We start from the raw sequence: 17539 nt of genomic DNA on the forward strand, positions 1-17539 counted from the left end.
GGAAACCCATGCAGTTGCAGGACAAATGCGCAAACACCACACAGCACCAGCGATCAGGATTGAACCTGGGAAATGAGCCGTGAGGCAGCAAATCTATTAGCTGCGCTACGCTGTTAACTAACTCAAGCCAAATAAATTAAATCCTAAAATCGACTGGAGATCCTTTCTATTTAGACTGTAGTATCAAACTTATCAGCAACTCCTCTTTTTCTCTTTACCATCCTTCCTAAATTCCTGGACACAGGAAAATAATCAATCGAGTCAAGTTTCTGTTAATGCATTAAAATCCTCTGGTTCACCAACCCTACTAATTACACCACAGACACTGACATGTATGTTGTATAATTCTTGCTTCAACACTTCAGCTTTTATTGTTATTTATATCTATGTTGTCTTTGTGATTTAATGGTCTGCTGCTTCTAATTAAAATCCTTCACAACAAAATAAGTTGACCTCTCAATAACAATTTTGTAATAATCTTGGGGTTAACCGTCATATTTTTTCCAATTGAAATCCTTCCCAACAAAATAAGTTAACCTCTCAACAATTTTGTAATAATCTTGAGGTTAATATATCATAACATAATATAACATTAGAGGACGACAATCTTCATTAATTTTACCATAATGTTTGCTCTCAAATTAAGAAAACATTGCCACTGACATGGCTAGCTTTAAACATATAAAATCGTATCATTACAAGAATGATTTAATATGAACAGAAAATACATATTAATTGAAATAACCTGATAAAATACATCTGGACACATCTTAATGTTTATTATAACATCTGTACATCTTCTGAAAAAGGTTTACCAATTTAAAAAAAATTTCCAAGCATTCTTCTTGATGACTGAAGTTTTCAACGGTTTATCAGTTCATGGAAAAGCTGTAGTAGAAGTCAGTCTTGATTGGCAATATGTCATGGTTTGTTGAAAGTTTACTTTGAGCAATAATTGCACAGCACAGAGTACTAAAGCAAAGCTCCTTTTGCTCGCCAATCACCTGAAAGGAATTCCTGGAGTTCCACTTCCTCATCGGTATCAACTTTCTCATCACCTTGCGATTGTCTGTCTTGCAAAGTTGTCATCAGTTGTTTTACAGACTCTTGACGGTCTCTTAAATGTTCGACACGTCTGTAGCACAGGCTGCAAAAAACACAGATGATTGTGATAGTTATGAAAATAATTAATAAGCGGGGGCCATTAATGAAACAAAGCAGTATTAGAGTGTTTAAATTATGCAAAGTAGTACATGCCAAAATCGTCAAAACATTAACTTCACACAAACTAAATTGACTGTGGCAAAACAACCAAGGAAAATGTCGGGAAAAGTGCTAGTCTAGCATTGTTAATAACTATTTTGTTAAACGGGGGAAATAAAAAAAGTTATTTTAGTTGAAGATGATTGCTGAGCCCTATATCGCTACTTATACTAGTCCATATGTTGGCACATTGTTGAACAAAGAACCCAAAAAGTAGAAAAATATGTGCAACTTAAAGCCAACTTAATTTCTCGCTTTCCCAGTTCTATAGATGGGTCTTCAACCAAAAATATTAATTCTGCTTCTTTTTCCACAAATCCTGTCTGATCTGCTGAATGTTTCCAGTATTTTCAGTCCTTGCTGCAGATTTAAAGTTTTTTTGATTTTCACCTGTTGATACACCTGTCCACGCTCTCCTCCAGAGGAGGCCCATTCCCTTTAAAATGTAGTAGACCATCTCAGATCTGTTTCCAATTTCCTTCTTACATCCTAACACCCTGCGAGAAAAATTTCCCCCAAAACTGCCTCAGAAAGAAGAGATTGTCATAAGTTCATAGGTTCTAGGAGCAGAATAATGCCATTCAGCCCATTAAGTCTACTCCGCCGCACCGGGCCCATCGAACATTGCCACCGCACTGGGCTCGCCGAATATCGCAGCCGCACCTGGCCCATCAAACATCGCCGTTGCACTGGGCCCATCCAACATTGCCGCCGCACTGGGCTTGGAAAGAGCTCAAACTCACGTGGGTTGAAATACAAGCATCTTTATTGTTCAGGTCATTAACTACACAGCAGGTCATCACACGTTCACACTACTACTCAGACTGGCAAGCAGTGGGTAGGATCTTACACTATGAAAGTTACAATTAGGCGGGGCTGTAATTACTAAGCATTCTAATTGGCTAACATGCTATAGCCAATGCTACATCTCTTCTTCTATAAATGAAAAGTAGATACAGCGTTATCACTACGATGAGTAAATAAATAGTTAAATGCAAAACACTACATCTAAGAATATTGAAGTTAAACAGTCGCCGTATCTATCAGGCGGCTTACTGACCCTCCCGGTCCGCGTACGGTAGGGAGCTGCCTCATCAACCTTTTCTTCGGAAAAGTTAAGGGCACGTCTGGGTGAACCAACAGGGCTCTGGGGGAACACCATAGGGGAAGACCGTCGCGGGGGTACCGGTGCACAAGGGGGAATTGTGGGCCTAGACCGACGCAGGGACTGGCGGGGTGTGGCAGTTGCAGGCACTTTAAAGTTCAGCGGGGGGAGCTTCAGGACCCTGGAACGCTGGACGTCGTTCCTTCACTGGAAGGATATGTTGATGGTTGCGTCTATAGATGGTGCCGCCGACATTGACCAGGTAGGATTGTATGTCCTTTGTTTGTCTGTAAACGAACCACTTGGTCTTGGATTAATAGCTTAAGTGGCTTGCTGGTTTTGTCGTAGGCACGTTTCTGCGCGTCTCGTTTGGATTGTACGCACGTTTGAATTACAGCAGGGTGGAGAACTTTAGGCTTTAGGTGATCCTGAGTCACGGGCAGTGGAGGTCTTGTCTGCCGGGACATCAGTCGTTGGGCTGGAGAGCCTAAAACACCGTCTCTGGCAATATTTCTCAGATTCAGCAGGTTTCGATAGACATCAGATTTTGCCAGGAAGGAACGTTCCATGTTGTTTAGCGCTGCGAACAGTGCGTTCGGCAAGTCCATTGGACTGTGGGTAATCTGGGCTGCTGGCGACATGCTTAAAGTTCCAGCGTTTGGCAAAGTCTTTGAACATTTGGCTGGAGAATTGCGTCCCGTTGTCAGTCTGGAATGCCATATACAGAGAAGTGCTGACAAAGTTTCAGGATGAGGTGATGGTTGGTAGGGAATCAATTTCAAACCAGTTCGAGTACGAATCCACCAACACGAGATAGTGTTTCCCGTGCCAGTTGAAAATATCGACGGCCAGGGACAACCATTGTAGGGAGGGAGCCGGTTGGGACAGAAGCCGTTGTTTTTGCTGATGTGGCGCTTGTCTATTGCAGATCGCGCATGACTCCGTTTTTTCCCGAATATACCTGGTCATTCCGGGCCAGTAAATCATTTCTATGGCACGTCTTCTGGCCCTTTACAATCACTCCGTCCTGTAGCACAAGGTCATCATGTACCAGAAAGTAGGGTCTTAGTTCGGTGGGAGTGTTGGATTGTTTGTTTGGCAAGCCGCTTTTAATGACTGAAGTTAGCAGCTGGGAGGTTTTATCCATGGCAGTGTGTTCGGCGAGGCGGCGAAGGCGGTCAGTTGGAACTAAGGAAACCTTTAGAACGGAGAATTCCTCACGTTCATAAGGGTGTTGTTCGCTGGTGGCGCGTGGTGCCCGTGATAGAGTGTCTGCGATGTGAATGTCTTTACCTTTTTTGTAGGCAATGCGGAAGTCGAACTGTTGAAGCTGCATCATCATGTGTTGAAGCCTCGCTGGGGCAGCGTGGATCGGCTTGCTCAGTATGGTAACCAGAGGTTGATGATCAGTCTCTACCGTGAACGTTTTGCCAAAAATGAAGTCTTTGAATTTGGAACAGGCAAAAACCACGGCAAGCAGCTCTTTTTCTATCTGGGCATAGCGCTGTTCGGTATCCGTTAGTGTTCTGGAAGTGTAGGACACCGGCAAAACATCGCCGTTGAAAGAGGTCTGCAGGCATGCAGCGCCCAGTCAATACTGGGATGCGTCGCAGGTGATTGTAACTGGCAGGTTGAGGTTGAAGTAAGACAGTCGGTGTACTACCGAGCTGTAGCTTTAAAGTCTCAAAAGCTCGCTGGTGGTTTGGGTACCAGTACCAAGTGTTGTCCTTATGAGTTAGTTGACGTAGGGGGGCTGAAAGTTCGCTGAGATTGGGATTAAACCATGCCATTAAACCATGCCTAGAAATCGTTGTAGGCTGGTGACGTCAGTTGGTACGGGCAACTCGTTGATTGCTGCAGTCTTCAATGGATCTGGTTTTAGTCCGTTGCTAGTGAACACGTGACCTATATAAGTGACTTCGGGAACCCTGAACTTGCACTTCAGTGGGTTCAGCTTTAAGTTGATGTCTCTGGCACGGTCCAGTACTTTACGTAGGTTTGCATCGTGCTTGATGGCATCGCGGCCATAAACCAGAATGTCGTCAACTATGATAGCACAGGGGAATTCTGCAAACAGTTGTTCCATTGCACACTGGAAGATTTCGCTGGAAGAGTTGATGTCAAAGGGCATTCTTAGGAACCGGTAACGTCCGAACGGGGTGGCGAATGTTGTTAATGCCGATGAAGCACGGTCTAACGGGATTTGCCAAAATGAGTTTTTGGCATCCATGACTGAGAAAACCATTGCGTTACCGATTTGTGCTGCAACATCTTCGATGGTCCTCATAGGATAGTGTTGGCGTTTGATTGCTGTATTCAAATCTTTAGGATTGATGCAGATGCGTAACTCCTTCTTGTCTTTCTTTGTGGTGACAACCATGGTAGAAACCCAATCAGAGGGCTCGCTGACTTCGGCGAGGTCCCCGATGGAGACCATACGTTTAAGTTCATCATGTATTTGCTCATGCGTACCATGCGGGACACGGTGAGGGGCACGTACGATCAGGGTGACTGCATGGTTGACAAAGATCTTGTATGTTGTAGGCAGTCTGCCGCGTTGGTTGTCAAACTTTATGGTTGGATAGCACGTGTTTTGGTGGTCCCTCTGTCAAACAGAGTTTGTGAACAGCACGCCCGAAATAAACCAAACCCAGGTCATGGCATGCATCGATGCCTAGCAGGGTTTCAGAACTTGGCTGAACGATGTAAAATAACAAGTCCTTGGTCTGTTCATTGATGGTACATTTGAGATTGGCTTTGCCCAGTGGGTAAAGAATTTCCCCTCCGTAAGCATGTTAGGTGGAGGAGTCTTTTCTCATGCGCTCAGTGGTTCTTATCTTGTTGAAGATAGTGACATGACGTTCAAGCGGGCACCAGTATCAACCTTGGCGATCAGTGGTTTGTTGTTGACCATCATGGTCACAGCAGGATCAGTAACTTTGCCTGTGGTGCACAGGTTTAGGGAAAGTACGGCAGGCTCAATGTCTGAGCTATCAGAGTCGTTCCCGTGGGAAGATTCGTCTTGTTCATGAGAATCTGATGGTCTTGTTGAATCAGGTGCAGCTTTGACCTTGGAACTGTAGTCCCACTAGAACGACAATAATTAGCAAAATGGTTTATTTTTTGCAATTATGACATACTTTCCTATGAGCTATGCAAAATTGGCACCCCTTGGGGTGGAAATAGTTAGAGTGTGTGCACCTCGTGTTAGACATGTTCTGAACCTTGCTGGATGCATTAAGAAATCTTTGCGGAGAGTAACTGGCTATATTCACATTTAGTTGTTGATTAGCATTCACGCTATCATAATCAGCCAGTGGTGCCAGTCTCAGCCATCCGACAAGCATGATCTAAAGTCATGTCTGCATTTCGTAATAGTTCAGCTCGCAGCTTTCGGTCAGTCATTCCTCCCACAATTTTATCTCGAACAAGCTCATTTGTTATTTCACCAAACCTGCATCGAAAACTGACGTGTCCCAGGTCGCTGATGATTCGTTCCACAGGTTCATCAGGCTATTGCACTCGAGCAAAAAATCTTGTCCTCTCGAGGATTCTATTAGACGGTAGGTCACACAGTTCTCTGAACTTTCACAGTAACACCATCGAGTTATCTATGGATTCTGCTGGCACCAGTTGGGCAGGTGCAAATTCAAACGAGTCAGCTCCGGACCCGCTAAATTCAACAGTAGCGAAACCTTCAAATCGTTGGGATCGTTGCGGTGAACGATGCGTATATAATGAGAGTAATCTTTCTCAAACATTCTCCATCGCTCGGCGATATCAGAATCAAACACAAGCGGGCTAGGCTTTCGACAAGAGCTAGCCATGTTCCCAAATCACAAACAAAACACGAAAATAAAAACTGGTAAACTAAATAAATCGCGATAAACAGGATTGGGGCAGACCCATCTGACACCATGTAAAGATTTCAAACACACGGGTTGAAACACAAGCATCTTTATTGTTCAGGTCATTAACTACACAGCATGTGATAACACGTTCACACTGCTACTCAGACTGGCAAGCAGTGGGCAGGATCTTATACTATGAAAGTTACAATTAGGCGGGGTTATAATTACTAAGCATTCTAATTGGCTAACATGCTATAGCCAATGCTACAGGGCCCATCCAACATTGCTGCTGCACCGGGCCCCATCCAACATTGCCCCCGCACCCGGCCCATCGAACATCGCCGTCGCACTGGGCCCATCCAACATTGCCGCCGCACCGGGCTCACCGAACATGGCCGCCGCACCGCGTCCTACTCACCTCGTCGCCTCACCGGGTAGGCTGAACCGCGCCGCCCCACCGGCCATCCGCCCACCGGGACCTCCCACGCATCGCCCGCCGACCCGGAATCCTCTACCAGCGGACACCTCAGATTCAGATTCAGATTCAATTTTAATTGTCATTGTCAGTGTACAGTACAGAGATAACGAAATGCATTTAGCATCTCCCTGGAAGAGCGACATAGCAAATGATTTAAATAAATAATAATAAGTGATAATAAGTGTCCGGGGGGTGGGGGGGTGATTGGCAGTCACCGAGGTACGTTGTTGAGTAGAGTGACAGCCGCCGGGAAGAAGCTGTTCCTGGACCTGCTGGTTTGGCAACGGAGAGACCTGTAGCGCCTCCCGGATGGTAGGAGGGTAAACAGTCCATGGTTGGGGTGAGAGCAGTCCTTGGCGATGCTGAGCGCCCTCCGCAGACAACGCTTGCTTTGGACAGACTCAATGGAGGGGAGCGAGGAACCGGTGATGCGTTGGGCAATTTTCACCACCCTCTGCAATGCCTTCCGGTCGGAGACAGAGCAGTTGCCATACCATACTGTGATGCAGTTGGTAAGGATGCTCTCGATGGTGCAGCGGTAGAAGTTCACCAGGATCTGAGGAGACAGATGGACCTTCTTCAGTCTCCTCAGGAAGAAGAGACGCTGGTGAGCCTTCTTGATCAGAGTTGAGGTATTGTGGGTCCAAGAGAGGTCATCGGAGATGTTGACTCCCAGGAACCTGAAGCTAGAAACACGTTCCACCTCCGTCCTGTTAATGTGGATGGGGGTGTGCGTGCCGCCCCTGGACTTCCTGAAGTCTACAATGAGCTCCTTGGTCTTCTTGGAGTTAAGGGCCAGGTTGTTGTCAGCGCACCATGCTGCTAAGTGCTGGACCTCCTCCCTGTAGGCCGACTCATCGTTGTTGCTGATGAGGCCAATCACCGTTGTATCATCTGCATACTTGATGATGGTGTTAGTACCATGTACAGGTGTGCAGTCATAGGTGAAGAGGGAGTAGAGGAGGGGGCTCAGCACACAGCCCTGTGGAACGCCGGTGTTCAGGGTGAGGGTTGAAGAGGTGTGCTTGTCTAACCTAACAGACTGGGGTCTGTTGGTTAGAAAGTCCAGTATCCAGTTGCAGAGGGAGGGGTCGATGCCCAGGTTACCGAGTTTGGTGATCAGTTTTGATGATATAATGGTGTTGAATGCTGAGCTGTAATCGATGAACAGCATTCTTACGTAAGTGTCTCTGTTGTCGAGGTGGGAGAGGGCGGAGTGAAGTGCCGTTGAGATGGCATCCTCCGTACTCCTGTTCTTGCGGTAGGCAAACTGATAGGGATCCAGTGTGGGGGGTAGGCAGCTTTTGAGGTGTGCCAGGACCAGCCTCTCGAAGCACTTGGTGATGATGGGGGTAAGTGCAACTGGGCGGAAGTCGTTGAGGCTTGCCGCAGTGGAGTGTTTTGGCACTGGCACGATGGAGGTGGTTTTAAGGCACGTGGGGACAACTGCTTGGGCAAGTGACAGGTTGAAGATGTCAGTCCAGACGTCTGTCAGCTGCGCAGCACAGGCCCTGAGCACGCGCCCGGGGATGCCGTCAGGGCCAGCAGCTTTACGTGCATTAGTCCTACTCAGTGCCACGAATACGTCGTAGGGGGTGAGTGTGAGGGGTTGGTGATCGGCAGGTAGCACAGCCTTGATGGCTGTCTCTAGATTGTCCCTGTCGAAGCGGCCATAGAAGTGGTTAAGCTCCTCAAGGAAGGAGGCGTCGCTGGATGTGGGGGTGGTGTTGGAGGGTCTGTAGTCCGTGATGGCCTGGATGCCTTGCCACATGCGTCTGGGGTCGGAGTTGTTGTTGAAGTGCTCCTCAATCCTGAGCTTATGGCAGTGCTTGGCCTTCTTGATGCCCCTCTTCAGGTTAGCCCTGGCTGAACTGTAGGCTCGAGCATCGCCTGACCTGAAAGAGGTGTCCCGTGCTTTCAGCAGTAGCCTGACCTCGCTGTTCATCCATGGCTTCTGATTCGGGAATATGGTCACCTGTTTGAGGGAGGTGACACTATTGATGGTGGAGTTTATAAAGTCCAGAACAGAGGATGCGTAGGAACCTACCATCGATTCCACCGATCCTCGCCACTCCACCGCCCTCCATCAGCCCGCAGCCGTCGTCTTACCTGCAGCCTGGACTCAGCACCGGGCCTGAAGTTTCCACGCTGCAGATTTCCACTCCCCTGGGTTTGACTGCGCTGGGTCCTAGTGCCAGTCCCCCTAATTCTGGTAACCTCAGTGGCTGTTCCACTGGGTCTTCCCCATCCCCCTCAAACCATGTGACCCCAGCTCTTCCCCACCCACACTACAGTCTTCATGCCCCCCTCCATCCTGACCACCTACCACCCCCCCACCAGACATTGCCTCGGACTCAGTCCACTCACCTGCCTTCCTCCGGCCCCAACCCCCATCCCTGCCGTGTGTTCACCATCCCCCCTGACCTCCCCCTCTCCAACACCGAGCGGTCTGTCCTCAGCAGAGGGTTTACCTTTGTCCCCCTCCGTCCCCACCTCAATGACTTCCGTGCCCACCACGACTTGGAGCTCTTCTACCGTCGCCTCCGCCTCACAGCGTTCTTCCATGGGAAGGAGTCCTCGCCCCCTATTGATGATCCCTTTTCCCGTCTCCAACGGACCCCCCCTCATGGCCTTCCGGCTTTAGACCTTTTTATTCAAAACTGCAGGCGGGACATCAACCGCCTCAACTTCTCCACTCCCGTCTCACTCCAATCTCTCCCCCCCTGAACGTACAGCCATCGACTCACTCTGCAACAACCCAGACTGGGTTATCAAACCTGCCGACAAGGTGCCGTGGTAGTCTGGCGCGTCGATCTCTACAAAGCTGAGGCCACGCGCCAACTCTCGGACACCTCTTCCTACTTACCCCTGGACCATGACCCCACAGACGAGCACCAGGCCACTATCTCTAGCACCATCACTGACTTCATCCACTCTGGCTCCCTGCCCCCCCCGAGCCTCCAACCTCATCGTTCCCCAGCCCCGCACGGCCCGATTTTACCTTCTCCCCAAAATCCCCAAACCTGACTGTCCTGGTGGACCCATTGTCTCTGCCTGTTCCTACCCTACTGAACTTATTTCCACATACCTTGACCATCCTATCCCCCCCTGGTTAAATCCCACCCTGCCTATGTTCAAGACACCTCAGACACTCTCCGCCGTCTCCGGGCATTCCACCAGATTGCCCACCAATCTCCTGTGTGGGACCTCATCAAAGGCTTTCTGAAAGTCCAGGTACACTACATCCACTGGCTTTCCCTTGTCAAATTTTACTTGTTACATCCTCAAAAAATGCCAGAAGATTTGTCAAGCATGATTTCCCCTTCGTAAATCCTGTTATTACTATCGAAATGCGCCGCTATCACATCTTTGATAATCAACGCCAGCATCTTCCCCACTACTGAGGTCAAACTAACTGGTCTATAATTCCCTGCTTTCTCGCTCCCTCCTTTCTTGAAATGTGGGATAACATTAGCTACCTTCCTGATCCAGATGGCACTGATCCAGATGGCTCGATTGTAATCATGTATTGTCCTTCCGTTGACTGGATAGTACACAAAAGCTTTTCACTGTGCCTCAGTACATGTGACAATAAACTAAACTGGAAAAGATGCAAACAAACTGTATTGTGACATGCTGCTTGACTATTTGGAATGACCCATTAATGTCAAAGCTGAAGAGCATTATTAATTTTATTATACAGCACAAAGTGGGTTTACGAAGGTTTATCTTGAGAAGATTTCTGCTGAGCATATAAATGAACTAAGGCAAACAAATCAGCAAATGAATAGTTACTATGGAGATATCATTCATAAATAAAGGTCATAGGCTGCTGAGAAATATATGGCTTGCCGGTGAAGCAATCTCCTTCAAAGTTGGGAGTTTTATTGTTAATCAGAATCTGTACACTTTGCCTGATTATAAATAATCATACAGGTGTGAATTTATTTGAGACTGGAACAAATTGCTGGAGTTGAATCTGAGAAATAAAATGGCAACAAGACTCTAACATTAGTGATTAAAAAAAAGGAAAACTGCAAGATGGGGCAACTAATATTTTAAATAAATAAATAACATTTTAGATTTGTTATAAATTACAAATGGAAAAAATGAATCAATCAGATCATGTTTTCAGCAGAGTGCTGAAGATAGTGGGGAAAAAAGTCCGAACAAAATATCATTTGAAAAGAATTATAAAAAAACTCCTGCATTTTCTATTCAAAATCACACATCTAAAATGCTTCACAGTAAATTTCAATTTTTGAATGTATGTACAGCCACATGCTGAACGGATGATGTTCACCATTATGCAAGTAATTACTGCAAAAAGACTGGATACAGCAAAGGCGTCGGACGTAACAGAGTCCTAGTTGTGGTATTGTAGACTTGCACTCAGAAAAAGTGTCAAGTAACATTTGCATCAAAGTAATGCCAGATAATAACCATCTGCAACAAGTGAAAGGCAAATCATCTATTTTTGACGTCCAATTACACAACTATCACCGAGTTTCCCATCAACAGGTTGGTGTCAACATTGAATAGAATCAGTTAATTATATTTAAAGGGGTATAAATTAAAGATGTGGCAACTAAAATATTAGTACAAAATGTGAATTAAATATTTTATTATGTGGAAAGTATTTGAGCCGATGACGTAGAATTTCTAATGGGTATTAGGTCTGCTAATTACAGATCAACAATGTACTGAGCTGAGATGAGATCACAATTGATGAGATTTCATAGATTGAATTTACTAGTAACAAAAAGAGGATCAAATTCAGCATCCATTGAGACAAAGATGAATAAAAGTATATATTTAAATATTAAATAATTGCATTCAATTTACATTGTGATCACCAACATTCATGTATAAACAAATGTTCCAAAGGCTTTGTATGGAAAAGAGGACAGAGGAACTTGGGGCAGTCAATGGAAGTGTCTTGAGAGCAGTCAGTGTTACCGTCAAAGAAGTACTGAAGATACGATTGTGTATGAAGGTAGACAAATCTCCAGGGCCTGAGCAGACATATCCGAAGACATTGTCGGAAACTAGAGAGGGAATTGCGGGAGCCCTGGTTGAAATTTATGAGTTATCCTTAAATACAGGAGAGGTGCCGGAAGACTGGAGGGTGTCAAATGTTGTGCCTCTATTTAAGAAGGGCTGAGGGGAAAATGCTGGGAACTTAAGAATAAGGGGTGAGCCATTTAGAATGGAGACGAGGAAACACTTTTTCTCACAGAGAGCTGTGAGTCTGTAAAATTCTCTGCCTCAGAGGGTGGTGGAGGCTGGTTCTCTGAATACTTTCAAGAGAGAGCTCTAGATAGGGCTCTTAAAGCTAGCGGAATCAGGGGATATGGGGAGAAGGCAGGAACGGGGTACTGATTGGGTATGATCAGCCATGATCACATTGAATGGCGGTGCTGGCTCGAAGGGCCGAATGACCTACTGCACGTATTGTCTATTGAGCTTAACATCTGTAGCTGGAAACTTACTGGAGAGTATTCTGAGGGATAGGTTATACAGGCATTTGAGGGCAGAGCTGTAGAAGTTGTATACATGGATTTCAGTAAGGCATTTGGCATGGTAGGGTGCTCTGGAAGGTTAGATCGCATGGGATCCAAGGAGAGATAGCTGAATGGATAGCAAATTGGCTTCATGGAAGGAAGCAGAGGGTGATGATGGAAGGTTGCTTCTCTGACTGGAGGCCTGTGATTAGTAGTGTGCATCAGGGTTCAGTGCTGGGCCCCATTACTATTTGTTATCTACATCAATGATTTGGATGAGAACATACAGGGCAAGATTAGCAAGTTTGCTGATGATACAAAAGTGGGTGGTTTTGCAGATAGCGAAGATGGTTGTGAAAAAATTATAGCAGGATCTTGATTGAATGGCCAGGTGGGTTGAGGAATGGTGGATGGAATTTAATAGGGAGAAATGTGAGGAGTTGCATTTTGGGACACTATACAGTGAATATTAGGCATCTGGGGAGTGTTGTAGAGCAGAGGGATCTAGGAGTGCAGGGGCATGGTCCCATGAAGGTCGAGTCGCTCGTAGATAAGGTGGTCAAAAAGGATTTTGGCACATTGGCCTTCATCAGTATTGAGTATAGAAGTTGGGAGATGTTGTACTGTATAGGATGTTGGTGAGACCACATTATAGAGTATTGTGTTCAGTTCTGGGCACCATGGTATAGGAAAGATTTTGTCATGCTTGAAAAGGTTCAGAGAAGATTTACGAGGATGTTGCCAGGACTAGATCTGAGCTGTAGGCAGAGGTTGAGTAGACTGGAACTATTCCTTGGAGCGCAGTAGGATGAGCACAGGAGCAATAGGTTGGGTAGATGCACAGAGACTGTTGCCCAGAGTAGGGGAAAGGAGAACCAGAGGACATAGGTTCAAGGTGAAGGGGAAAATATTTAATAGGAATCTGAGCGGTATCTTTTTCTACACAAAGGGTGGTGGGTGTATGGAACAAGCTGCCAGAGGCGGTAGTTAAGGTTGGGATTATCCCAACGTTTAAGAAACAGTTAGACAGGTACATGGATAGGACAAGTTTGGAGGGATATGGACCAAACGCAGGCAGGTGGGACTAGTGTAGCTGGGACATGTTGGCCGGTGTGGGCAAGTTGGGCCGAAGGGCCTGTTTCCACACTGTATTACTCTGACTCCATAAGGTGGGCAGAGGAGAAATGTGGAAATTTCTATAAGGCACAGCATAAATGTTGGTTTTGCGAAGGTTTTGGAATCACACTGCAAAGCAAAAAATATGCAAAAAACGGTTGTGATAGACACAAGTAACTAAGTAATGGCACTATATACAATCACCAAAGCAAGATAATGTATTAAAGGCTATTTATCTCATAAATCAACCAGTGGCACTTTCACTTTTAAATCTCAATTCAACATCGTAAATTTACAAAGTACTGCAAATATGATGTATTTTCCTCCAATTAGATATTTAGTTATAACTACATTTTTCCCCCACTGTTAAATTAAATCTGTTTTAACTCACATTTGTTCATCGATTTCTTCTATCTGTCTATCCAAACGAACTTCTTCATCATTTTCTGCTACAATTGCTTCAGAAACCTTTTGGTAGTAAAGAAAGTAATGGTAAATAAAGTTAGACAAATATTCATTATATGTTTAGTTTTAAACTAAAGAGCTGTTCTTGAGTTTTTAATCTGTATTTCTTAGCTTTTAGGAGAATTAGAGGAGCCTTTGTAAAAGCACACAAGGTTCTAAGGGTGCTTTGCAGCATAGATGTGTAGGAAGAAAATACAGTAGCTGGTTTATACCAAAGATAAACACAAAATGCTGGAATAACTCAGCGGGTGAGGCAGTATGTCTGGAGAAAAGGAATAAGTGACGTTTTGGGTTGGAACCCTTCTTCAGACTGCGGCATAGATGTTGAGTTATTTTCACAAGAGTCACGAACAAGTGAACATGACAAGATAAAGGGTAAGTCTTAAAATTGAGGTGTGTATAATGTTTTTATTTTAGAGGGCAGTGAATTTATTGAAGTCTCTGCCCTGAAGGTGGTGGAGGCCAGATCATTAGACTAATTTCAAGTGAAGATAGATTAATAGTTGAAAGATCAAGAAATTGAGGGTTTTGGGAAACAAGCAGTGATGAGGAGTTGAGGCCAACATTGATCAATCATTGAAGAGAAGGAATGGGTGACGTTTCTGGTCGAGACCCTTCTTCAGACTGAAGGGTCTCGACCCGAAACGTCACCCATTCCTTCTCTCCAGAGATGCTGCCTGTTCCACTGAGTTATTCCAGCATCTTGTGTCTATCTTCGGTTTAAACCAGCATCTGCAGTTCCTTCCTACACACAGATCAATCATTAACACACCGAATGGCAGGGCAGAGTAGCACAAATACAATATAGCCAATTAAGAGTCGTCAGTTTACTCTCTAATGCAAAGTGCTTTCAAGCAGAATTTATTTAGTTTTTTTGTTACCGCCAATGGAATGCACCAAAGTCAGCACCGGCAACAGCCTACGTCATCCTGGCGACAATCTACAACAGCACCTACATCAGGAGAAGTCAAGCTACGCTCATTGGCGTAAAGCCAACTGTCGCTGAAAAGTTTTGAACATTTCAAAATCCAGCGGCGACCAGAAAAACCCTTTGATTCTTTGGAGGCTACTCACGACTATACAGCCGACACCCCGGCGACCATGTTGTGACAGCTTAGTCGCCTGTGGTCGCCTAAATACCCTGGGATGCAGCCCATCAGTCCCTAGGGATTTATCAGCCCTCAGTCCCATCAGTCTACTCAACACCATTTCCTGCCTAACGTGAATTTCCTTCAGTTCCTCCATCACCCTAGATCCTCTGGTCACTGGTACACCAGGGAGATTGGATCTGTCTTCACTAAGGAAGACACAAACAAAGTACCTGTTCAACTCGTCTGCCATTTCCTTGTTCTCCATAATAATGTTTCAGTCTTCAAGGGTCCAACTTTGGTCTTAACTACTTTTTTCTTCTTCACATACCGAAAGGAGCTTTTACTATCCTCCTTTATATTCTTGGCAAATTTACCTTCGTACCTCATCATTTCTCCCCGTATTGCCTTTTTAGTTATCGTCTGTTGCTCTTTAAAAGTTTCCCAATCCTTTAGCTTCCCACTCATCTTTGCTATGTTATGCTTTTCTTTTATTTTTTATATTGTCCCTGACTTCCCTTGTCAGCCACGGTCGCTCCTTACTCCCCTTGGAATCATTCTTCCTCTTTGGAATGAACTGATCCTGCACCTTCTGTATTAGTCCCAGAAATACCTGTCATTGTTGTTCCACTGTCATCCCTGCTAGGGTATCTTTCCAGTCAACTCTGACGAGTTCCTCCCTCATGGGTCCGTAGTCCCCTTTGTTCAATTGTAATACTGACACTTCCGATTTTCCCATCTCCCTCTCAAATTGTAGATTAAAACTTATCATATTATGGTCACTACCTCCTAATGGCTCCTTTACCTCGAGTTCCCTTATCAAATCCGGTTCATTACACAACACTAAATCCAGAATTGCCTTCTCCCTGGTAGGCTCCAGTACAAGCTGCTCTAAGAATCCATCACGGAGGCACTCCACAAACTCCCTTTCTTGGGGTCCAGCACCAACCTGATTTTCCCAGGCTACCTGCATGTTGAAATCTCCCATAACACCATAGCATTACCTTTGCGACATGCCAATTTTAACTCTTGATTCAACTTGCACCCTATATCCAGGCTACTGTTTGGCAAACAAGACAAGAGAATATATAATACATTGTAGGATTGTTCGCCACACCGAGAAACATGTGCACAGTCTGCAACCACGTTAGAAGAAAGATATAACAGCAATAAAGCAGTTGCATAGATTAATAGAATATTGCCATGGCTACAAATCTATTAAGATTAAGGTAGTTTTGCTAGCAACAAAGGTGACAGGGGAGAAGGTTTAATTGAGATGCCCAAAATAATGAGAAGCCTAGATACCATGAACAGATAGAATCAATTATCCTTAGCAGATAAAGTTTAAGGATAAAATGGTGTTTGGGGAACTTCAACCCAGTGGTTTGAATATTGATTTCGCCAATTTCATGTAACTCATGTAATTCCCTCTCAACCTCCCTTTCTTTACTTCCTTCCCCCACCGTAGTCGACCTACCAGCTCCACTGTTCGCATCCTTGTATTCCTCGTTAGCCACTGAGTTATTCCAGAATTTTGTGCCTGTACATCTTTCATGTTCCTTGCATTTCTCATTCCCACCCATGTTCCTTGGACTGTTTTCCCTGTATATCCTTTCCAGGTGGACATCCACATTCCCACTATAATTTCTACTATGTATTCTACTATAATAGCTCCCTCTTGCTCTTTTTCCAATTTTCTCTATGTGTTCTCTCATTCTTTAGCTTTTTTGTGCATTCCCCTTTTCTTTTGATACTATTTCAGTTTTCAACTTGCACTCTTCAATTTCTTTTGCGCTTTCTCTCCATTGCTCACAGATGTTTGGTCTGTGCTTTAATTATATTATTTATTCATATTTAGTTCATGTACAGTTGATAATCAGGAAACAGAGGACTAATGTAATAAAGATGAACTGCAGATGGGTGGTTTATACCAAAGATGAACATAAAATGCTGGAGTAACTCAGCGGGTCAGGCAGCATCTCTGGAGAAAATTGATAGGTGACTTTTTGGGTCAGGTCCCTTCTTCAGTCTGAAAAAGGCTCCTGATACGAAACCTCCCCTATCCATTTTCTCCAGAGATGCTGCCCAACCCGCTGAGATACTCCAGCATTTTGTATTTGACAGAGAGCTAATATTAGCAACAGGGTATCTCTTTCATGATTTTAAAAATATGTAGATTCATTTTTTCCTCTGTGCCGCGCCTCTTCCGATTTCTCCCTCGATTTCTACAGGGCAGGTCTGACATAAAAGAGTATAGAAAGGAACTGCAGATCCTGGTATATACTGGAGATAGACAAAGTGCTGAAGTAACTCAGCGGGTCAGGCAGCATCTCTGGAGAAAAAGGGCAGATGACCTTTCAGGTGGGGCCCATCTTCAGACCTAGGTGCTGAAGTCTGAAGAAGGGTCCCAACACGAAACGTCACCCGCCCTTTTACGCCAGAGTGACCTGTTGAGTTACTCCTGCACGTCGTGTCTATCTTCTATAGGAAAAGAAAGTCCAGAAAAGCTGACTCCAGGATTATAGGTTCCAGGATTGTAGGAGCAGATCAAATCTTTGTGCCATCTGGTTCCAGACACTAACGTACAGCCTGGTTTTAAACCCCATCACAGCCTTGGTCCAAACAGCTGAATTCTAGCTGTGAGATGAGTGTCATCAAGGTGCCCTAGT

The 17539-nt window shown here is 45.1% G+C and overlaps 1 protein-coding gene across 1 annotated transcript in view; it reads right to left on the bottom strand.

Moving 5' to 3' along the window:
* Positions 1 to 333: 333 nt before the first annotated feature.
* The window catches only part of znf830 (zinc finger protein 830), a 62786-nt gene continuing 45580 nt past the window's right edge, over positions 334 to 17539 (bottom strand). The window contains exons 8-9 of the mRNA XM_033039686.1: positions 13709 to 13828; positions 334 to 1147 (exon numbers count right to left, since the gene is read on the bottom strand). Of these exons, the coding sequence (XP_032895577.1) occupies positions 973 to 1147; positions 13709 to 13828 (295 nt within the window). The 3' untranslated portion in view covers positions 334 to 972. The remainder of the gene's footprint in view (positions 1148 to 13708; positions 13829 to 17539) is intronic.

Source organism: Amblyraja radiata, chromosome 2, assembly GCF_010909765.2.
Source record: "Amblyraja radiata isolate CabotCenter1 chromosome 2, sAmbRad1.1.pri, whole genome shotgun sequence".
Lineage (NCBI taxonomy): Eukaryota > Metazoa > Chordata > Chondrichthyes > Rajiformes > Rajidae > Amblyraja > Amblyraja radiata.